The sequence below is a fragment of the Festucalex cinctus genome, chromosome 20 (assembly GCF_051991245.1).
Source record: "Festucalex cinctus isolate MCC-2025b chromosome 20, RoL_Fcin_1.0, whole genome shotgun sequence".
In the NCBI taxonomy this organism is placed as follows: Eukaryota; Metazoa; Chordata; class Actinopteri; order Syngnathiformes; family Syngnathidae; genus Festucalex; species Festucalex cinctus.
The window spans coordinates 15,336,795-15,359,273 of record NC_135430.1 but is presented as its reverse complement, the minus strand read 5'-3'; the positions used below and the strand labels follow the sequence as shown (position 1 = coordinate 15,359,273).

Here is a 22,479-nt window from a genome sequence, read left to right as displayed (position 1 = left end):
GCATCTGTGCGAGGACGTCACAGTTGACAAACGAAGACATGACTTCAAATGAGGGAAGGAAAAACTCCGCCCCTCCTCTCACCGAAGAAACTGGAGTGTGCGGGGGTCCGCACCCTCTACTAGAAAGGCACAATGCACCTTTAACCTAACATGCATGTTTTTGGGATGTATTACACTACACTTACATGAGGAAAGTAAACATTAATATACTGTACTGTACTCCTTCCTGCACCTTTTACAAAAGCAGTGTGTACTCAGATTTGAGGATCAGTAAATCATTATCAAGATGTTTTTTTTATTGCATCATACTGACTTATGTTGCTAATATTTTGGCTGCCTCATTTAGCCACACGAGGTTGGTCTTTATTATCTGTATTTTACGATACACCTCTTAAATCAGTTCTCATTAAATGGTACGAGGGTACCCAATGAGGTGCCTGACAAGTGCATACTAAAAGTAATTGGGCAAAACCGTAGCATGACAACTACAAGTCGATTGTTTTTTCATCATAAACCGAGGAGTCAACATTTGTCCTCACTAATGGCGGATAAATGATTGCGCTTGATGAGAAACATGCTGTTGTGAACAATACTTGCTGGCCCGCGTTATTGCTATGCTGTAAAGGGAGATGAGGCGGTGAGCTCTGCTGCTTTTTGAAATGAGCACTAATCAGCCCGCTGAGAGAAAGCCTCTGACGGCGACCAGGTACAAGGCCGACCAGTTCGAGCACACACCAAAAGCACCACTTGAATCTGATGTGCTTAGTTTTGGCTCTGTATTTTTTATTTTTTTGCAAACCACACAGGAATATGCAGCTGAGCGGTCAAAAACACACAAACGCACAGAAATCTAAACAGTAACGGGAACCTTAATTTGTATTTTAGGTTAGCCACCTTTTACATCCCAGTCCAACAAAGCGTTGATTAATATTCATGCACGGCTTGAAGAAAATCACAACACGAAGAAAGTGTGCACAACAGGACAACATTCGAAAAGATTCAAGTCGGAGTGCGAAGTTGTTTTGAAAAGCAGGTTGAACGACGCAGCTAACCAATCTGTTAACTACTGCATTGCCAACAATGTGACCATTAGCATGCCGTCTCTTGTCAGAAACTGGCTCGAGAAGGAAATGTTAACGCGAGTAGAAATAAGTCAAAGATGTTGTTTTAACAAGCAATTGATGGGCGCTGTTGCTTGGCGTGTCGCGCACACGCTGAGTGTAATGTCGTTTATTTGGTTTTTTTTCCTGGCGTTGCTTGAAAGGCTCAGCTTGGCAGCAGCACCGTGTGGGGTGAAACTAGACTTTTGAAAGGATGAACTACACAGCGCACTTTTCGAAGAAGGCAGACAGTCAACTGTGAATCTTTAATAGTTGCTTGATGTTGTTTCTTTCAGCCTTGTTCCCACCTGGCAGTCTGCCACAGCAATATAGATAAAGAATTTTTATTCTTTTTATTTTTTGCTTCTCTTAAAATAGATTCAAGCGTGAGAAATAAAAATGCAAACTCACAAGGAATTTTTGGTTCACCTAAAAGTAAAACAATAATCAAACTTAGCTAAATTATTATTGGTAATGTCACGCCGCCATAGGCGGGCCTGTGTCCACTTTTATTTTGTCACGTCATTTCCTGTTTATTTGTTTATTAACCACCCTCTCACCTCAGGTCACTTGCTCTTCCTCCTGCTCTGCTCATTACCGGCCCCGCCCATGATTGCTTCCACCTGCCACCAATTACCCAGCCAATAGTCACCATCCACCACCTGCAGTTGCCGAAGTGTCACAACCAGTGCATGGAAGCGTCCCCACAGCTTTTGAGCCACAGTCCTTGTTTCTTGCCTTTGCCTTGCCTTGCGCCTGCCCCTCTTTTTTTCTTCCCCTCTGTAAGAGGTGTTTTTTTGTTCCTGTAAATAAACTGCAGCCTTTGAGGCCAACTGATCACCTGCGCCTGAGTCCTCCATTCCTACGTCGTGTCAGGTAAGAGCGCGGATGGGTAACTCAATGCTGGAGGGGGCCACTATTTGTCATCAGTGCAACTCAGGGGCCACAAAGACCACACACTTCTGAATCAGATGTATGACAAAAACTCTGTTTTAGATATTGAATTGACAAAATATGTTCTTTAATATATTTCATTTTCATAATACATTTCTCAAAGCGTGTGTAAATTATCAAGTATCAATAACTGTTTTGTTTGTTTTTTGTTTTTTGACTAAATCAGCTCAGTCAAAATTTGAATATTATTCAGGTACTGTTTGCCCTGCATTTCATTCCAAATCTGAAAAAAGGAGGGGGGGGAAAGGGGCAGTAAATATCCAATCCAGTTCAAATGCAACTAAGCCATCTCTGCCATCTAGTGGTGAATGGTGATATTACAACTTAAAACTACAGTAGAATATTTGCATCCCTGCCCCCCATAGATGTTGTTGTTGTTATTTATTTATTTATTAAATGTATTTATATATTTTTTTAACGAGATTTTTACCCCTTTTACACACAACTTTCCATGAAAAATATTTATTAAATCTTTGTCAGCAATTTTTGAAGAATTTAACTGCTGGGCAAATATGTAAAACTTCATGTTGAGATCTGATGTCTCTTAGTAATGAAGTATTGACTTACGGGGCCCGGGGTGTTTATTATAGTGTTTGTATTTCATACTACTCAAAAAGTCACACATAGTTAGCCTTCAGAAGACATTTCAGATGAACTTAAAATACACTAATAACTTTGGCAAGTGAATTTCTGAATACATGGCCAAATATTTTTGCTGTTATCTAACAATGAGTTGAATGGCAAAATTCCTAACAGGTTAAACGGTAGCATGGAGGGCATTTATTTACTTCAAGGCAGAGTACCAGGCGATGTATTTTGGCTGTCCCAATTGTTACCAAATTTTTTTCCCCTCACTCGCAAACGATCTCATTAAAATCTCAATTCAAAGTTGCGTCAACAACACCTGCTCTTGTCCAAGTTACTAAAAAATCTTACTGCATGTTGTGTTCTTCTTCGTTCAGCCCCTAATTAGCAGCCCTAAACTTTCAGACGCGAGTATGGATAACGACTGACAAAGTAAAAAGAAGCGGCAGTTGCATACATAAGCAGCCATCATGTGTTGCATTCCAAATACAGTTGTGATGCAAAAAAAAAAAAAAAAAGTGTTAGAAACGATAACAGTGTTTTGTTTTGTTTTTGTGTTGAGGTACTGCCAGGATTTTGTGAAACGGTACAGAAAAAATACACAGGTGGGAAATATCCCCGCTCAAACCCCAGCAACAGCCAGATGGATAAAAAATTCGTCATGTTTCATTTCAAACAATTCTTGATTGTGAAAAACAAAGTTATGTTTTTGGTAAGGTCAAACGGGGGCTGAAATACTCTGCAAGAAAACTTTTGTTTTTCCTCTTACAAATACTTTTGTCTGCAGAGATGTCAGTAAGATTGCATTGTTTATTGGAAAAAATATTACAGTAACTGATATAATTCAGGATAGTTTGTTTTTCTGGCTGTTTTTAACAATAGTTCCTTTTGATTATAATTATATTGCAAAGTAGAATCTCTGTTGATTTTAAATTACACTATATCTGATCAACTTTGTCTAAGGTTGCATTGATTGGCATGTGTCATGATTTTTGTGTTTGATTTTTAAGTCTTTGACCGCCAAAAACGTTTAATAACGTATGCTAAAATCCTAATGAATGCCGCCATAAACGTTAATTGACGTTTACTAAGTTGTTTTGTTTTTTTCCTCTTTCCCAATGGGCAGTGCAAAGTCTTGTGCAGCACTGCCTGCTCAATGGGTTGTGGAATCAAAAACGCCCACTAACTATGGCCAGCAGATGGCAGCATTGTATCTTTTTTCCAATGGGTTCACGGTATATGAAATTACAATGAAACATGAGTGATATGATGAAATTGAACGTTTCAAAGGATGACGTGAATGATTAAAGCCTTTGTCACAGTAAACCGAATTCACATAGCGTCAATAAACAAAAAAATCTAAGTCACTTTTGTGCAAAAAATGTATCTTTTTCAATGTCACTCAAATTACCTATTTTCAAATGGTGATTACTAAAGAACAGAATAAGGTAGAAAATACTTTTCTTTTCTTTTTTTTTTTAATATATATGTTTATGTAGTCGTAGCGCACAATATTTTTTTTGCCTTGAAAGATGAGTGAAAATGCTCGAAATCGGCTGGCACTGTTGGGGTTGTTTTTTTTTTGATAATGTTTGACCAATATTCACAATTATTAGTTAAATTGTATCAGTCATTTTTACAAGTGATTGTCAACCTATACTGTACATGTGTCAACTGATACTTTATTTTTTTTTCATAATACGTTTAAAACACTGAAGACGAAAAAAAGAAAAAAGCTTTTGTTCATTTACCGTATTCAAATAAATATGAGGATAGTAGGCCCCAAAGCCCAGACAATTTATTTGCCTTCACTTTGGTTAGTTCACTGAAGGTTTAACCAGATAATTTAACTCCCTTGGAACTTATTTGTAGTATTTGATGGTCTGGAAACTGCAGATACTGTTGTCAAATCTAATGAGACGCAGCGCTCAGGAAAAAGGGAAAAAAAACAACAATAAAAGTCAGTGGAGACGGAACTGTTCCAAATAGCAAATAGCTGTGCAGCTCTTTTACTGTAAAGGCTGTGAAGATGCTCCCAGGTGAGTTAAAGCGCTGTGAAAAGGATGAAGAAAGCACTGAGAGCGGTGGGCAGAGAAATCAGCCCAGCCGAGTAACAACGGTAGCGAGAAGCAGGGTTGGAGCATAAACTGTTCAGAGCAAATGGAACACGGTTTGAAGGATTGGCAAAGAGAAAATGTCAGATCACAGAACTGCTCGTTCATCAAAACATCGCTCGGTGCGGCTGCTTGTGGTCATAAAGTTGACATGCTACTGTGACTGTTGGGATGAATTACAGACTAACACATAAAACCCAAGCAAAGGTGTTAAAAAAAATCTTTTTGGTGTGAAACTAAATGGGGGAAAAAAAAAAAAGTATTTGGACACTTATACATACAAAAAGTAAAAAATAAGTCAAAATTGAGTTCCATTTTCTTTCAATTTTGGTTTGTGTCTGCAGTATTTAGTCAGAAATGACAAATTTCATTATTACAAGGCTGCATCATAATGACAGCGTGCCTTAAATAATTCAGGTGGCAAAGCCCTTGATTAATTCCTAAATAAAGTGCTCTGTCTCGATACTTTTGTCCATATCAGCTTGTCGGGTTTTTTTTTCGCTTCAGGTGTAGAACTGCACACTACGAAAAACACGTCCCTCAACCTTTCCAAATAGCTTTTAAGCCGTCAAGTTGCGACCTTTTATTGAAAGCAAATTGAAAAGGTCAAATGAATAAAAGTGCTAAGCATTTATTTGTTTTCTTTCACGCCTCCTCAGGCGTACTTACTGTTGCTGCCGGAGTGACTGAGACGATGCATTGTAGAATTTTCCACTTCCCGGTATGGATATTGCAGCGTGGTGTCAAGACTCCTAAAACCCTCTTTTAGGGAGTGACGTTTGTAGTATTCAATCAGCTCCTGAACACATACAAGAGCATGCGTGAATTAAAAGGGGACATCATCATCATCGCAGTCATTTATTGTGGATTATTCAAACTTATTTTAAAGTTTTAAAAGGAATATTTGCACGCTTCTGTAGAAGTAATAGAAAAATACTGTTATGGCACAATATATACAGTATATTATATGAGGAAAATGTTTCCAATATGTGTTGGTCGTACAGTATCTGTAATGCCAAAGCCCTCAGACCAGTATTAACACATCTGTAATCCAAAGTTATTTTTGCGTACACTGCTAAAATAAAATTCAGGGTTTTGACACCTCATTAAAGAAGCCAATGATTTATTCATGAATTATAGTGGCAGAATTGTAAAAAGAAAAAAAGGGGGCAGAAACTTAACAGACTCACAAGCAGATTCCTGAAGTGCTTGTTCTCGGCGATGTGGAACCAGCCCTCCTTCGTCAGGATTTTTATGTGCTTCACGTCGTCGTTGTACCTGTGGGCCATTGAATAAGTTATGAGTGTAATTTCCCTCCCTGATCACCGCCATCGATCGGTGGCCGGCCCCTGGCCCCGTGGTGAAAGCGTAATGGAATGCACAGGGTCCCAAAGGTGCTTGACGTTGGAATGATGGGTGATCTGAGGGCTCGTGCGCCTCTAACAGCGGCCCCCACCCGCTTATTTGTCATTCATAGTCTTGCTCGACTCCATATTAGTCACCTTTGTGGTCTTTGTCCTTTATTTAAAGCAACAATGGGGAGTAATTGCTTTTCTGATCTCAGGCTCCCCCTGCAGTTGGGAAGTGGAACTTACTTAGAATCCACTTTGGCTTCAGCTTTTTATTTATTTTTCATTGCCAAAACATTACAATTAACACATTCATTCCCAGACCAGCAAAAAAAATGCATCATTTGACGTCTTTTTCCGTCAATGGCAGTGAATGAGTTAATACAGTCTGGCTTCATTATTTTAGCCTTACTGTATTTCTATTATTTCAAGGGGACAGAGCCAAAAATTATATAATTTGTGACTTCTAAAGAATACTGGTAGTCACGGACTTCACTCGGTCTTTTTTGGTAGTTGTTCAACAGAAAAGATAGTATTCATTTAGTCATGTCAACCTACTTTCGGAATGAGAAAATAGCTTAATACCAGAGCTTTGCTACACAGAGAAACAAATACCAGCTGCTTGTAATACCCGCTTGTGTCAGCACTGTCTTCAAAAGTGAAGGGGACCCTCTGTCTTTAAAACAATGTGAAAGCAGTAAAAAGCCGACTCAGCATTACAACACAATGGGGACTTACTTAATGCTGATGGCGTACTCGGTGTACTCTCTGCTGCGATGGCGGACCAGGTAGGTGCTGCTGACCCGCCACATGAGCTCTGCCTCTGCCTGGAATCTCTCCATCGATCCCGCAAACCTGAAAACCAAAAAAAATAAAAATACACAACATAGAACATTTGCAACGAATCATGTCATGTTGATCTTTTGATATCAAACCCAAATGTGTTTCAGGCTACAAAAAAAAATCAAAACAATTGACCACACTGTTTTGGAGCTGTTAAATCCCCATTACGGGACTAACAAAGCTTTATTCTATTGTTGTATCAGTGACAAACGTGTTTCCCCAATTCGGAAGCTCGATCAGGTGCTGGAAACAGCTGTCTGTTTGCTGTGTTTAGTTCTATCCAATAAAATAGTGATTTAGGAAGGCTTCTACCTTCCTATTGACAATCTAATTAGGCAGTAAAGGCTAATTTGTAAACTTACCATGGTTGAGAGGAGTAATCAATGGGCTTTGGGACCTGGAGCAAACAAAAGCAGACAAAAATGGACATGCAGTTTTTAGTATGTTAACTATTACCAACACCAGCTGAACTCGATGCATTAAATTTGTTTGGCGCCAAATCCAAAGTGCAGGTGCCTTTATGCCCCTAATAAAGACGCTACTCAGAATTGCTGTTATCTTTACAACAGAATGCTCTGCGATAAAAGTGTATATTATCCATAATAGAGGCGGCTCTTAATTGTGTACATCACCCATAACATGCTCATGAAAACGTCCAACTGACGAAACATTTCCTGGGGTTCAAAATATTGATTTTACGCAGGGCGAAACTCTCAAATTTGAAAGCACAGGATCTCAAATGAGCGACAGTTGGTATGTTGAAGAACAAGAAGCTGCTTACACATGGGCATGGCTTCACAGCGTCGCTTGGAAAGAAGCCAACTTCTTTTGTTGACAGGATTTTGCCCTGAAAGCACAGAGAAGATAATTGCGTTATGTACTGTGCGTCTGGGCGACTCCGTCTCAATAATTCAAGAACAATTAGTCCAGGACACGGAGCAGTGCATATATACAGCCCTTGTTATTCCATTGTTGCAATAACGCCTGGCAGAAAGAGAACTCCTTATTTCCCTCTTGAGGATCACTCTAATGTCTTGATTTATAAACACTGGGGAGTCCATATAAGGGTGATAGACGGTTTGCTGCCGTTATCTCCTTCGGTTCAGGCACTGAAGCTTAATTGTCTGCTCATGTGTTGTGTGAAAATGCATCACAGGGACTACAAGTCAGAGATATGACATGCATGTTGCATGTGATGTAAGCTTGAGCTACCATTTACCATTAGCTACCATGACGGCCTTATGGAGGTCATGTATGAGCCCTTGAGGCCAGTGTGACATCCATGCGAAGCATGTAATAATGATTACAGCAGGGACATTGAGTGAGTAAACAGAAGGCAGCCACAGAGTGAAATAAATCACAGCGATCGATTCTATTTATCACACAGAAGCCACGCCAAAAATGATTATGGCCGCCCGGCTACAATATGATGGATATTGAATGTTTGCCGACTGCGCAGATTCAGTTGTCGCCAGTTAAGCATTTGCAAAGGATTAATTTCATTATCTGTCTTGTGTATTATTTTGTTGATTTCTGGTTGCAGACTTTATTTATAATTGTAGTGCAGACCACTAGTCTAAACACGGTATATTTTTATCAATACTGCGTTTGTTGAAAATGAAATAAGCGGCAAAATCCACCTCTTTTTATCCATCTCAAGGGGCGTCCATTTTGCCACTTGCTGTCCTCTGAAAATGACATCACAGTTGGTCAATACTCAGGTAAGGCCCAATAACGGCTCAGCTTGCGAAAATCACATGCCCAAACTCGGAAAACAGGTGAGCTGTGAGGTTTGAAGTTCTTTGGATTTCAAATATATTTTATTTTTGTGACAGCAGTCCTGGAACGTTTCTGTCACATCTCATGTTTATTAGATACAAATTACTTAACATTATTAAAAACACAAAGTAACATTTAACTCATTTGCTCCCAAAAACATAAAAATATGTTTTTATTTTAATCTATTTTAATCATTACCATGCTCCCAAAGATGTATTTGTACGTTTTTTTTTGTTTTTCTTTAAATGCTAGAGAATACAGAAGGTTTTGATGTAGCCGCTAAACTGAAGAGATTACTTGAAGCATTGGTAGTATAAAAACGGCCAACAGGTGGCAGCAGAGTATAAGAGACCAACCAGGGCCATGTTGCAAAAAATTATTTTCTCCAGTTTTAATCAGTTTTGTGAATAATGATGAAACTTAGCTATATTCTAATGCTAACTGCTGCAAAACAGAAACGGATAAAAATATAGTTTTTTGTTTTTACTGATGAACGAAGAAACTCTAATCTTTCTTTTGGTAAGTTCCATGTTTTTAAAGCAGTAAAAAATAATATTCTGTGGGCATTGCAAAATCAGTAAAAATCTAGGAAAACAGCCGGGAGCGAATGGGTTTGCTTCAGTGAAAATGGTTGCTAGTGAATGAGTTAGTAATAAAATATAACATTTGTCTATTTTCTGTGGTTATCTTAATTTATTGTAATAATTATTATATATTTTTAAAAATTCTGTATAAATAGCCTGTCTTAAAACATACAGAATATAAAACTTGACTGATCGTGATACATCCCTCTGACCCCGTTATACGACGCCATAAACTGTCCGTACAAGTGATGACTTTAATATGTGTGGATTAAAAGGTGGTGTAAACTCTGACCTCCCACCAGGAGCTGTGAAGGTCGGCACAGATTAATTCGATGATGTCACCCGTCTGGATGCTGAGCGCCGGACCAGAAGTCGGGCTCGGCACGCCAAAGTAGTTCCTGATCACCATCATTTTGGGCCGCCCTGCAACAAGGACAGCGTGAGTACCCGCACAAGTCGTATCAAAGACTTGAACGATTGTTTGTTATTCTAGGAGCTCCTCTCCTTTTAAACTGGTACTTTAATGTGTTCCCTCCAGAGCGCCTGCTTTGATTCATCAGTATGTAAGTGTGTGTGCCTCTGACCTCAGTTGTAAACGGGCATGCTTGTCATTCTATAGCTTTGCTCCACTAAACTATTCATGGCTCTTTTTGGGTGATAATCAAAGGGAGTGTAGGTTGCATGTGTACACACATACAAATACGGCTCTTGTCCGAAATGTGCTGCCCATACAAATCATCTGGATGTTTTCATTCTGAAAACCAGGAAATTCAATTACAATTTCAATTATTACACTCCACAATTATAAAGTCAGCACAACCGTTAGAGAGATTAATACAAATTTTTGAGTTGTTTAAATGTATACATTTGCACCTATTTTAAAATAACTAATTTATAAATTTCATTTCATCCAAAAGGAACTTGCATGATTAGTGTTTCAAAGAATTCTATTTGTCTTAAGATTTTTTGTTTTTTTATGTTTAAACATTGTTTTGTTTTGTTTTTTGTTGGTTTGTACCAAAAAGTAAAAGATCGCCCTACTGCACAAGTTTTTGCCAACATAATTAATGATGATATTATTATTATTATTATTATTATTATTATATTTGGTCCATCCATTTTCTTGATCGCTTATTCCTCACAAGGGTCGTGGGGTTGCTGGAGCCTATCTCAGCTGGCTTTAGGCAGTAGGCAGGGTACACCCTGGACTGGTCGCCAGCCAATTGCATTATTATTATTATTATTATTATTATTATTATTATTATTATTATTATTATTATCAACTAAATAAACAGAATTAAAAAAAATATAAATAAATAAATACTATTATAAATTCTTTATGGTCCAAAATGAACTTACATAATTGTAGTGTTTCTATTATTTGTTTTTTTTTAATTGGTCTTAATATTTTTAAATGCTTAAACTTTTCCTTGTTTTGCACCAAAAAAAATATATGATCGTCCTACTGCACAGTGCACAAGATGCATGGTGCTATGCTCCTGCTATATAGCATTGGCAGCATTCACCACAAACATCTTGAGGAAAGTTATTGTAATTCATATACACGACTGCTGTCTTCTTTGAAAGTACTTCGTAATCAACTTTTTGATTGTGCATTGTCTGACATCCAGAGTGTACATTTTTCTCTCTGCTGCGTGGCGACAAGGTTGCGTCGAAACACAATACGAGCAGAAGAAGAAACAGTGAAAGAATGATGAAAAGGCGACAGCTGAAGGCAAATATTGTCCATTTCAACAGGGCTAATCTATCTGCAGCGCTCGTGTTCCAGCGCTGTGGCACCGAGGCTGGCAGCCCGACATGCACGAGCCTGCCTGAAAAACACTTCTAAAGACATGCGGTCGTGGAGAATTGCATCTCGGGGGCATGGATTGCATTCCTATCTGCACAAGGACAAGCCACGTGTTTCGAGCACCTTTTTTGAAAACAGACAAAGAGCGCAGTCTTGAAGTATTGTGAAACGCCAAAGGCTGGAGCAATCAAATGCCTATTGATTTTAATGCGTCTTCAGTCAGAAATGATTTTCTGCGGTATAATGGATAGCGAGGAGGAAAAATTGTCTAAAAGAAGGTTTACGGGAGATTGTGATCACATGCATGTGCAATTTTCTGCACGCTTGATTTTGGATATTTATTTAGATTCATTTGTTGACACGAGCTTTTAGTTTTCATCTGCTTCAGCAACAAATCTCCACCTTTGACAGAGCAAGGTTACCTTCCAAAGAAAATAAATGATGATTCCAGGAAAATGTATTACAAATCCTGGTGAACCATACAGGGAAGTGCAGTATTACGCCTTGTGAATCTTCCCCACATTGTGCTATAAAACTGAATGCAAAGTAGAGACACGCTGACATGAAATAACTGCTCCACCAGTAATCTTACTCCAGTATGGACAGTGTGTGCCTGCATTTTATAGAAGGCTTTTATTGTCACAAAAGTATTTCTAATCGTGCATTACCATTGCCTGATGGACAATATGAATGTGTATCAGTTTCTATGTAAGATGTCAAGAGAGACAGTGCACATCGCACAAAGTAAGTGTCACTAATACTGTAAAGTTAGGACTTCTCACCTGGATCTCTGTCTTTGATCTGGAAAAAAAAACAGGTTTACACAATGACACAGATACGTTCACAGTCGATACCATTCTAAGCTGAAAAACTCAACGTAACACGCTAAGCCTACTATCAAAATAAAGTTGACCTAATAAATTGATGGCAAAGCAAACAACCTTAGTAGACTTTTACTTTGAAGTTCGCCCACTATAGCAGCGTGATGGCAAGCTTGACTTCGCTTTTAGAAATGTCTTTATCATAGTTGACTGATTGTATGATACGGCGGAACTTGTCTCCAACGCAAGTGGTTAGCGGCTACCTGTTAGCATGACCAACGAGTGTCTGGCTGTGGACTGGTCCTGGTAAGTAACGACCAATCATGGCTCAGTTTCCTGACCAAACCCAGAAAACGGGTGAGCCATGATTGGTTGTTACCTATTTCCTCAGCACAGGTGACGTCATCATCAGTCGACAGCAAGTAGAAAAAATACTTTTTAGAGGTATTAATTGTACATGAAAAATAATGAAGTTATCAAATTCATTCTGGACAATATATTAACTTTTCACTGCTGAAAATTGTTCAATGTGTCAAGAATCACATTAACTCATTCACTCCCAACCATTTTCACTTGTGTTTTCCTGGATTTTGACTGATTTTTCAAGGCCCGCGAAATATTATGTTCTATTGCTATAAAAATATGGAACATACCAAAAGAGAGATTAGAGTCTCTTCTTTTATCAGGGAAAAAAAAGTCTATTCCTTTCTGTTTCCGCTGTGCAACAATTAGCAATAGAACATAGCTAAGTTTCATCGTTTTTCACAATTCTGCCTGGAACTGTGGGGAAATCAGCTTGTTTTAACATGGCGTGGTTGATCTCTTATACTCTGCTGCCACTCAACCATTTTCTGCAGTAGAGAGACTGCATCAAAACCTTCTCTATGCTCTGGCATAAAAAACGTATAAGTACGTCTTTGGGACACTTAAAACATTTAAAGTATGACGTATTTATACGTTTTTGGGAGCTAATGAGTTAACATAGAAGGGCAAAAACATCACTAATGAAAATTAAATTGCACTAAAAAATTATCCACTAGAGGGTGCGAGAACTGCACAAATGGAAATCAACCTGACTTTTTTTTAACAGATGTGTTCCTTTTTAAATATTGTGAACATGACGACGATGATATTGTGGCAGTTTTAAAATCATGATATCACGATATTGCCCTTATTACATCCCTAGTCCTAATTGGTGTAATTGGTTCGTTTTGTGGCCACTGCTTGAGGTTTGTTTGTGCATTCTTGCTTTTTCTGTATGTATTGTTAACTATTATTGGAAGCCTCTTGAGCTGTACTATAATATATGTAACCCTCCGAACAAAATGGCGCCAAAAAGTGATGCTGAAGACCAGTTAATCTTTTACAACTTCTGGCAACTTTCAAACTGTCCCACTTGGCAGAAACTGGCTTTAAAGGTTTATAACTGTTAGGGGCACTTCTCAATGTCACCTCATCACATCTTTCATGATTTTGCTGATCAGAACTGCTTCCGATCGCAATGTAATCCCTAGAAAGACCAGTCACAGTCAAGGCTACTGCTACACCATTTGTAGAAAAATCCTCGAGTAATTTTCTGTAAGAGCAATGCACACATCAGCAATGCAGCAAAGAGAGCTTTGAAAAGTCGTCAAACACAACTTGTGCTAAATCTGCACAGGTCGACTGCAATGAGCAAAGTCAATTGGAGTCTCCTTGGCAAACGGCTGCAGGAAAGAGAAGCCCCGTCGGTGCAGCACAGCTCGGGAGAAGAGAGAAGAAGAGAAGGGCAGCAGACGCGCAACGCTGACATCGGCACGAACACGAGCGGCGGCTCACCTGAGTTTTGGCGAAGACGGGATCTGAAAGAGGTTTGAGAACAGGCATAGTGAGTGACGGGTTAGCAGGTGCATGCAAACACTCGCACGCCTTCGCCGCTACAAGACAACATTCCCTCATTAGTGGTGAAGGCGGACGTCTCGTGTTTGACCGTGGTTCACTTTGTTTTGCTTTGCTGCAGCTACCTGACAGCTCAGGTAGAGGAGGTAACGAGGCTGGGGGTTGGAGAAGAGAAGAGGTTGGCAGATCTCTGTGTGTCTGTTTGCGTGAGTCTGTGTTTATTTTTTTATTTTTTTTGCTCCACCAGTTTCTGTTATTGGCTCCCTGCGGGACTGGCTACACCTCCTTGGAACAAACACGCACACCCATGCACACACTTCCCTATCTGTACTAATACAGAATACGTACACACAATACTGCAAAACACACGCAAACCTCTCGCGTCAGACCTTGAGTGAACTTTGACCTGTTATATAAACACATGGCGCTGATAACGGCGACAAATGCAGGTAAACAAAGACTTAATTGTGGCACACACGTGCACTCGTAAGCATAACAGAGCAAAACTGAGATTGTTTGGTCATGTTGTGCAGTGCGTTCAGTGGGATGAAATTTTTTGAAAAGTTATTTCACAGAAAATAAACGACGGAAGCGTGGGAATGCCGATGTGAAGTAAACATTTTTGACTGGTAAATACTTTTAAATGTATTTGCAAGTATGTTTGAACTCATTTAAATACATTCAAACATATTTGCAAATCCATCTATTTTCTGAACCGCTTATTCCTCACAAGTAGTACCATTGCTTGCTTGCTTAATAAATATTTGATCATATTATTTTCCTTAATTATAATAAATGCAAAAAATTTGATTTTTTTTCGGCGTTTCAATTTTCGGTTTCGGTCAAAAATGTTCAGTTCGGTGTATCTCTACTCACAAGGGTCATGGGGGTGCTGGAGCCTATCCCATCTGGCTTCGGGCAGTAGGCGGGGTTATATTTGCAAGTACATTTGAATGTATTTGTAAGTACAATTGAACACACTTGCAAATACATTTTAATGTACTTGTTGGTGAAATGCTGTATTTTAGAGATAGACCGATATGTTTTTTTTCAGGGCCGATAACGATGCCATAGTCAAGGACGCCGATAACCAGAGCTGATATTCATTTTCACTAAAAAGGGGAAATATTGGCATCAAAATTTGGAAAAAATTAAAACTCCAGCTGTTTTTTTTTTGTTTTTTTTTTTAAATGGATCTATTATCGCCCATATGATTCTTCAAAATGGCCGATGCCGATATTCATCATATTGCTGAATATCAGTGCCGATAATCATCCCAATCGATAATCGGTCTATCCCTACTATATTTTCCCATAATGGCACGTGGCATTGACTTGCGCATGTGCAGGCAAAATAAATAAATAAATACTTTTTTTTTTTTTGGGCAAGTGAACATTGTTTATTCCAAATTTTGATGACTTATGTCGTTCAAACATACTTGCAAATACGTTTGAATGTATTTGTAAGCTAAATGCTAATATAATATTGAGTTCCGCATACCCTGTGGCATTATGGGAAAAAAATGGGGGGAAAAATGGAAATCATGCCCAGCAGACGTAATAATAAATGAGAAAAATTATATATTAAAAAAAAAAACGTTGTTTTTTTTTTGTTATGGGGAAAAAAATGCTGTTTTTGGCATTTAGCCTACAAGTGCCTTCGTACGTTTCAAAGTATTTGAAAATATTTGCATTGGCAGTTACATCTATAAGAAACAAACAGACCAACTAAAAAACAAGTTTACATTTCTGCACGTGTGTTTAAAGTACCCTTAAACTTGTTGAGTAAACTTTGAGAGGGACTTTTCCTCTTACATAAGTATCAGTTCTTACTGTCGCACTGGTGGCGGCACAGCGCTGTGCGGAGTAATGAGTGAGGGAATTCAACCCGACAACACAGCCGTCACAGTTCCACGCGCTCCCATCGCGGGTGTTGCCCAAATCTACTCAGGTGCACATAGCGCCTAGGTGGGCCCGGCGGTGGCGTTATTGCCTCTGCGACCTGATAGCACCATGACAGATGCTCGGGCCAACTCGAGCTGGCGGCTCGCTGTGGGGAATGTACGACACAGTTGCGACACAACGCTTGCTGAACGCTATGTGCTTGTGGTTTAGAGCGCAATGTGCATGCCTGCTTGTGTGTTTGGAGAAAGGGAAAAAAAAAAATGTTTTGCATGGCTTTAGTGTGGAACCAAATAGTTTCATAAAGTTTGCATTTAAGGTTTAGCTATCTCCCACTCACACACATACAGCAGAGGACTAAGCTGGTTTCTGACGTCCTTTTTTTTTGTTTAGTTTTTTTATTCCACCTCTTAAGTTTTCCCTCCATTTCTTTCAGAACAGCTATGGCTTCTGCACAGGGAGCTGAGCGGCAGACACAATAAGGGCACAATAAAAAGGAGGGGCTTTTTTTTTTTCTTTTTTTTTTTAAAGGCTCCGCTGTAAAAATATTATTAAGCATCGGGGAGCACTACAAGTGCACACACAGTGACATTGCCTTTAGTGTTCTGTGTCAAAACCTCCCAGGGTAGCAGAAGAGCATTTGAATGAGTATTAGAAGCACTTATTGAATATGTGGCTGACCTTGGTTGTTGGAATTAAGGGCATGTTTAAGGCTCTAAACCCATGAATTCCCGAAGTTCCAACTCAAATAACCCCTTTTGAGCATTGCACCTAATCTCACACAAAACAATTACTCACATATGGTGCTCATATGAGCTTTTATGCACCTTTTGTCTGCCACGAGGCACGTTCTTCTATAAAAATGCAGTTATGTTTCTACAATTCTGGATAATGTTGTGCGAGGAGACCAAATTATTGATTTAGCTCATAAAAATGAAAAACTGAAGAGTAAATAGGGCTGTGTGCATTTGCATGTGGAGTAAAGGTAGCATACCAGTTTTTCCGCAGCAGCCCAGGCGGCCCAGGCATTCTTTATGAGCGCCTAGTCCGCACTTGAAGCATAGGTAGCCCTGGTAAAATATGCCCCTGCAAGACAGATGGCAAGGACATTTCACTTGATTAACATTTTTTCATGACATGCACAAGAATGCAAAGATTAGGAAATGTACTAATAGTTTACACAAGCCTGTGAACTAAAACATTTTTCATTTCTCCAATTAGTGACCTCCACTCTAATACAGGAGTTGTAGTGGCTCAATGAATTGATGCAAATAATCAACTTCTTTTCCATCAGGAAAAAAATAATATGAAACACCACCATGATTGTGGTGTTACCAAATTAACACAGAGGGGGTGAGTTCGGTCTCTTGTTATTAATTCTGACCCATTTGAATATCTTGCAAATATGTCAATTAAATTTAGAAAACTTACCATTATTATAAAGATGAAGGTCAAATTGCTCTAAAATGTATCAACAATTTGAATGGGTAACAAATGGCCTCTTACCTCAGTAGCATGTGGCAAGAATTGCAGGAGGTAATGTTTTCAAAAGTGTGCATACGAAAGTCATGGAAATTGTTGGTTGCATTCTCTGGACGAATGTTGGAGCTAAATAAAAGAGAAGAAAGACACTTCATTCCACTTTTGTTTTGGATATTGAAATTAATCTTGAAACACTGAGAACAAATTCGAGGATGTCGTCACTCATTGGGTTGTTCATACCACAATAATATAATATATTGTATTTGATTTCTTTTTATATTTTAAATTGATGCAGATTTACATTGTGTGTGTGTGTGTGTGTCAGGGATAGACCGATTATCGGCGCCGATTTTCAGCATTTTGACAAATTTTGAAGAATCATACGCCCAATAATAGATCAATTTAAAAAAGCGTTAACTTCATGGCGCTAATTTAAATTCTCAGAGATGCTATGCTACTATCCCTGCATCTTTTATTTTTTAGTTTTTTTAATTAAAACTAAGAAAAGTACACTTTTAATACTGTACTTCAGATATTTTGAAATTTTGGAAAACTTTATTTACTATAGAAAACAATGGACAGCTATTTACTTACATTTTTATTTATTTTATTTATTTATTGAAAACATGCTACCGCCCCTGAGAGATTCCTGAACTTTTTGTTAGATTTTTAAAACAAAAGATATTGACTGATTTTTGTTTTGCTTTTTTACTCCAATATTTAACGAACCCTAAAAATTGTTCAATAAACATGTTCTTAAAAATGAAAAAATAATAAGAGCTGGAGGTTGTTTTTTTCAAATTTAAATGAATATCTGGTCCAAATATTGGTTATCGGCGTCCTTGACTAGAAATAATTGGTATCATCATTATGAAAACACCATATCAGTCTATCTTTACTGTTTGTGTGTGCGTGTGTGTTCTTATGACTTTTATCACTGTCATCAATCAAAGAGAGAGAGGCTGTACTAGAAGAACGGGACAAGCAGCATGACATTTGAATGTGTGCCAGTGCTCCACACACGTATATACAATAGTATACAGTACTGTACATACAGTACTCACATGGCCATGCCAAACTGCTCCATCCACTTCTTTTTCAGCTCTTTGGTCTTGAAGAAGAACTCAAAGCCGTTCTGGCCCTGAGTATGAGTGAGGTAGAATCCGTAGGACCACTGAAACGGGAAGCAAAACAAACGCGTGAGACAACAAAGGCGACTCCATCAAGTGCGAGTGTTGGTGAAAGACAAAGTGATGACGAGGGGCGCTGGGATGCAGAGAGGCAGATGGACGAAAAGAGATGCGAGATGCGTGCGGAACAGAAAACTACGCCTCGGGGCGGGCAAACGAAAAGGGTAAAGGTTTTGGAGGGCTGCACCAAAGACAAAAGTAAGAGAGAAAGACGATGAAGAGAAGAACCCAAGTGTGAGATAGCTTTGCCGTATCACTGTTGGACATCACACAGCAGGCTCGCACAACTCCAAGGCTAAACTTGACTCTTTTAGCCTTTGTGTCGACATATGCTACTATTTGTCTTATTAATAGCACTAAACACATGCTTGTGAATGCACTTTTTATGTCAGCAGTCATGGAAGTTAGTGCATCTCATCTTTACCAATGAGAGCAAAAGAAGCAATGCACTACAAATGTCTTCCCATACCATAGCTAGCTGCCATTCGATTATTTTGTTTTATCGCTTTAGAAATCCGATGAGGAACTTTTCACACTATCTACCATAGTTCCAATCTTCATGAGACCAAACACAATCATTTAAATTCTCTCCACATTTTGTAAGCAAGTTGTATAAAAAAAATCTTATGATATTCAAATTCAAGTCAAACGTGTAGCCTTATGAATTACACACAGTCACATTAACGCTAGCAACCACAAATTTTGAAGGGTAAATCATAAAATGATCTCAACTTTCACATGCTGTATCTTAGCTGAGAGCTCATTTATTCACTGGCTCTGGAAATTACTGGCATAGCTTTAAAGTGAATACTGTAATTATAATGAACATTTTAGTCATGTTAGAATATTGTAGTTTCATGCTCTGTGTTTAGAGTTTTACGTTCTTTTGAATAGATTGTTTTTTTTGCTTCATATTATAAGTTTTGGTCTTTTCTCCTCATTTGGTTTTTGCCTCCAGGTGTTCTCGTCAGAGCTGTTCCTTGTGTCTACGAATCAGCTTTGTTTGTCCTGCTCAGGTGTGTCTCGTTGTCTCATAAGTTTGTTTGTATTTAATTCCCGGGGTTCGTTCAGTCTGTGCTCATTCATTGTTGAGTCAAGTCATGTTTTCTGTCATCGTGAGTGTTTTGTTCCTTTGAATCTTGACTTTTTTGGGGGTGTGAGGGACCTTGTTAATTAAATATTTCCCATTAACTGCATTTCTGAATGCACCTGCTTCACTTCTCCATCTCTATAGAAGAATAAGATAAGAACAATTGCTAGTAATCATTAACCATCTTGCTGCCAAGATGAAACTACAGTAAACAGAATAAAGATGAAATGTTGTCCATCAATGTTGCCCTGGTAAAAGTGCACCTGAACTTGGAACATGAAAACAAATGATTACAAACATATTTGCTGAAAAACAGCTTTTGTTTAACTGCCAACTGTGTGACATCACAATAGAAAAAGAAACAAAGCTATCCAACTCTGAAAGGTCAACAACACAGTCATTTGTTGAAGCAACACTGCTTGCAATAACACAGCCGCACGTATTGTTTATCAAAAAAATGTCAACTGTCGTTGCCCCTTTTCAGCTTGGTGGAGATTGACACAAACATTTCTTTTTGGTCTCGAGTGCAAAATGTCTGTGTGTTCTGTGTGTACAAACCTTTCGGGTTTCCTTGTCCGACGTGGGGTCGTTTGTGATCTTAAAGAGGTGCAGGTCTATCATGTCTTTCATTTCATAGTTGTCTCCTTTTCGCTTACAAACGATGACAGCAGCATCAAACAAGAAGATATGCCTGGGGTTTAAAAAAAAAAAAAAAAAAATGTGAAATGACCTTCCAAGCATAAAAATGTGTGGAGGAATATATTTTATAATACCTAAAAACGATTTAATTTGTATTCTGTTGCTTTGCAGTGTGACAATGGACATCAACAAGTTTATTTTGAGTTTTTAGAGTTTAAGGACAAAAGGGCTATCAAGTTCTCATTACTCCATTGCAGAACTGAATTTTTTTGAGTTCACTAATTTGTATATCGTTATCAAGTCCGAGCGGCACGGTGGGAACTGGTTAGCACGTCCGCCTCCCAGTTCTGAGGACTCGGGTTCGAGTCCAGGCTCCGGCCTTCCTGGGTGGAGTTTGCCCTTTGCCTGCGTGGGTCTTTTCCGGGTACTCTGGCCTCCTCCCACATTCCAAATACATGCGTGGCAGGTTAAATGGGCACTCTGAATTGTCCTTAGGTGTGCTTGTGTGTGTGGATGGTTGTTCGTCTCTGTGTGCCCTGCGGTTGGCTGGCAACCAGTCCAGGGTGTACCCCGCCTACTGCCCAAAGCCAGCTGAGATAGGCTCCAGCACCCTCCGCGACCCTTGTAAGGAATATGCGGTCAGGAAAATGGATGGATGGCTATCAAGTCCAAATATTGAATGTAATCTATTATATGCACAATATACACCACAGTCACAATATTATGACATGAAAAATATTTGTTGAAGACAAATGTTGTAGCAAATATTCTGCCTTTAGTAATAGGTTGTTATTGTTTGGGTTGGGTTTTGGTTAGTTTTGTTGGTTTAGTTTTTTTGTTAGACTTTGTCCTCAACTCTCTTTAGTTAGTCATAGTCTGTGTTTTGTTTTGTTATCCTTGTCTCTCACCCAAGCTTGTCAAGCCTGATCATGTCCACCTGTGTTGGCCTGCTCTTCCTGAGTGTCAACCAATCAGTGACCTCAGCCACTTTTTTATCAATTAGTGCTTGTGTATTTAGTCTCTGGTTTCGCTGTGCAGTCGGTGTTTTGCCTTTTTCCCCCCACGTCTTGCCTCGCTTGCCATTTGGACTTTGTTGTTTTTGTTTTCCGGCTAGTACCATGTTTGCCTCCTTGTTTTTCTTTTATTAAAACAGTGCTTGGACTCCACCCCTGCCTCCTCGCGCTGCTTCCCACATTTTGGTCCTCAACCACCCGCACACCCCAACATGGGAAAGGTAATGAATGCTGTTAACTGTTGCTATTCATTAAACAATGTTTCTTACTGCGGTTATATTTGTAGTAGTGTAGAACTGTGCTGCATCATAATGTCTTTTTTTATGTATCACAATTTGTTTATATACTGCAAGAGTAAAAATATTGACCAAAGCAGTCAGTATGATGATGTCCAGTTTTACATGACTGCAAACTACAACCAAAATATTGTTAAATGCCTCTCTAATGGTGTCAATCAAAATGTATTATCTTTCATAAAGGAAGGACATTTTATACAGTTCTTGTATTGGCTATCATTACATTGTGTTCATAATGTTACAGCCTGTCAGGGTTTCTATTTTGTTAATTTGATTTTATTTATACATACAAAATATTTTGGGAACCAAAAAGACAGGTGAACACTTGAAAGAAGTTGTAGGTGTACAGTCCTTCCATCTGTCAATCAATCAACCGGTACACTGCTACCTACATATATCTCACCTGTCCTGTTTAGCTCGTTTGTCCACCGAGCACATCTTCACCTCCCCGTCACCTTTGGGTCTCCCGTAGTTACTCAGAGGCTGATTCTTTTTGGGACAAAGCACAATGAAGATGAACTGAACTGCAGAGAGGCAAAGTTTTGATTTATTTTTTTTTATTTTTATTTATTTTTATTTTTTTTGGGGGGGAGGAAGTGGTCTGCTTACTAGGTTTTCAATGGATTTCTGATACTGATCTATTTCTCGCAGTGTCTCATTGTCTCTCTTGACTTCGTTGACATACTGAGCCAAGTCCTGCACACAAGACAAGTATTACATGTTGGATGTTTTTTTTTTGTTTTTTTTTTATACACAGCTTCTTTAAAATTAATAGTTTGATAGATTCTGTAAATTTTTACAGGAAGAAAATCTATATACCTTCATGGCATCTAATGCTTTCCGCAGATTGCTCTTTTCTGTGGCGTCGTGAGTGTGTTTAACGAGCTCCTGTTGGCGGGTAACAAGTTAGTTCGACTTAAACAAAACTTCCAGAGCGGCCCATGGGAACACGCCGCTTTCCTTTTGTGTAAGAAAAACGTAATTATCTACTGGCTGAACAAACACAATCATGTTCCACAAGATTGCATATGGAAAAGTGAATGTAGAAAAT

The 22,479-nt window shown here is 38.8% G+C and overlaps 3 protein-coding genes across 12 annotated transcripts in view; 2 read left to right on the top strand and 1 right to left on the bottom strand.

Annotated features, from left to right (window-relative positions):
- The window catches only part of vav3a (vav 3 guanine nucleotide exchange factor a), a 71,266-nt gene that overhangs the window by 7,042 nt on the left and 41,745 nt on the right, over window positions 1-22,479 (bottom strand). For both annotated transcript variants that reach the window (XM_077508557.1, XM_077508558.1), the window contains exons 11-25: window positions 22,248-22,316; window positions 22,038-22,124; window positions 21,832-21,917; window positions 20,039-20,171; window positions 18,265-18,374; window positions 17,225-17,326; window positions 16,713-16,804; window positions 13,758-13,780; window positions 11,901-11,919; window positions 9,601-9,731; window positions 7,727-7,792; window positions 7,308-7,342; window positions 6,841-6,957; window positions 5,944-6,031; window positions 5,423-5,552 (exon numbers count right to left, since the gene is read on the bottom strand). In XM_077508557.1, coding sequence (XP_077364683.1) covers window positions 5,423-5,552; window positions 5,944-6,031; window positions 6,841-6,957; window positions 7,308-7,342; window positions 7,727-7,792; window positions 9,601-9,731; window positions 11,901-11,919; window positions 13,758-13,780; window positions 16,713-16,804; window positions 17,225-17,326; window positions 18,265-18,374; window positions 20,039-20,171; window positions 21,832-21,917; window positions 22,038-22,124; window positions 22,248-22,316 — 1,288 coding nt within the window. The remainder of the gene's footprint in view (window positions 1-5,422; window positions 5,553-5,943; window positions 6,032-6,840; window positions 6,958-7,307; window positions 7,343-7,726; window positions 7,793-9,600; window positions 9,732-11,900; window positions 11,920-13,757; window positions 13,781-16,712; window positions 16,805-17,224; window positions 17,327-18,264; window positions 18,375-20,038; window positions 20,172-21,831; window positions 21,918-22,037; window positions 22,125-22,247; window positions 22,317-22,479) is intronic.
- LOC144009083 (uncharacterized) lies at window positions 1,392-14,566 on the top strand. 3 transcript variants are annotated; one of them, XM_077508577.1, is made up of 6 exons: window positions 1,392-1,976; window positions 9,611-9,747; window positions 9,847-9,871; window positions 13,600-13,789; window positions 13,939-13,995; window positions 14,065-14,566. In XM_077508577.1, coding segments are annotated over exons 3-6 (336 nt in total). In that variant the 5' UTR covers window positions 1,392-1,976; window positions 9,611-9,747; window positions 9,847-9,869; the 3' UTR covers window positions 14,152-14,566. The 3 variants fall into 3 exon arrangements, 1 of the variants encoding a protein (XP_077364703.1); XR_013280831.1 differs by lacking the exons at window positions 13,600-13,789; window positions 13,939-13,995; window positions 14,065-14,566 and adding an exon at window positions 11,067-12,046; XR_013280830.1 differs by lacking the exon at window positions 9,847-9,871 and having other exon boundaries at window positions 13,600-14,566.
- LOC144009080 (crystallin J1A-like) overlaps window positions 21,014-22,479 on the top strand; it is a 55,556-nt gene continuing 54,090 nt past the window's right edge. For all 7 annotated transcript variants that reach the window (XM_077508569.1, XM_077508568.1, XM_077508571.1 and 4 more), the window contains exon 1: window positions 21,014-21,353. The gene's annotated coding sequence lies outside the window, so the exon portion shown is untranslated. The remainder of the gene's footprint in view (window positions 21,354-22,479) is intronic.

Excerpts from the sequence above, each read along its gene's own strand:
- LOC144009083 (XM_077508577.1), top strand. Across the intron at positions 13,790-13,938 it reads GAAGACGGGATCTGAAAGAG|CTACCTGACAGCTCAGGTAG; the intron begins GTTTGAGAACAG and ends GCTTTGCTGCAG. Across the intron at positions 13,996-14,064 it reads GGGGTTGGAGAAGAGAAGAG|TTTCTGTTATTGGCTCCCTG; the intron begins GTTGGCAGATCT and ends TTGCTCCACCAG.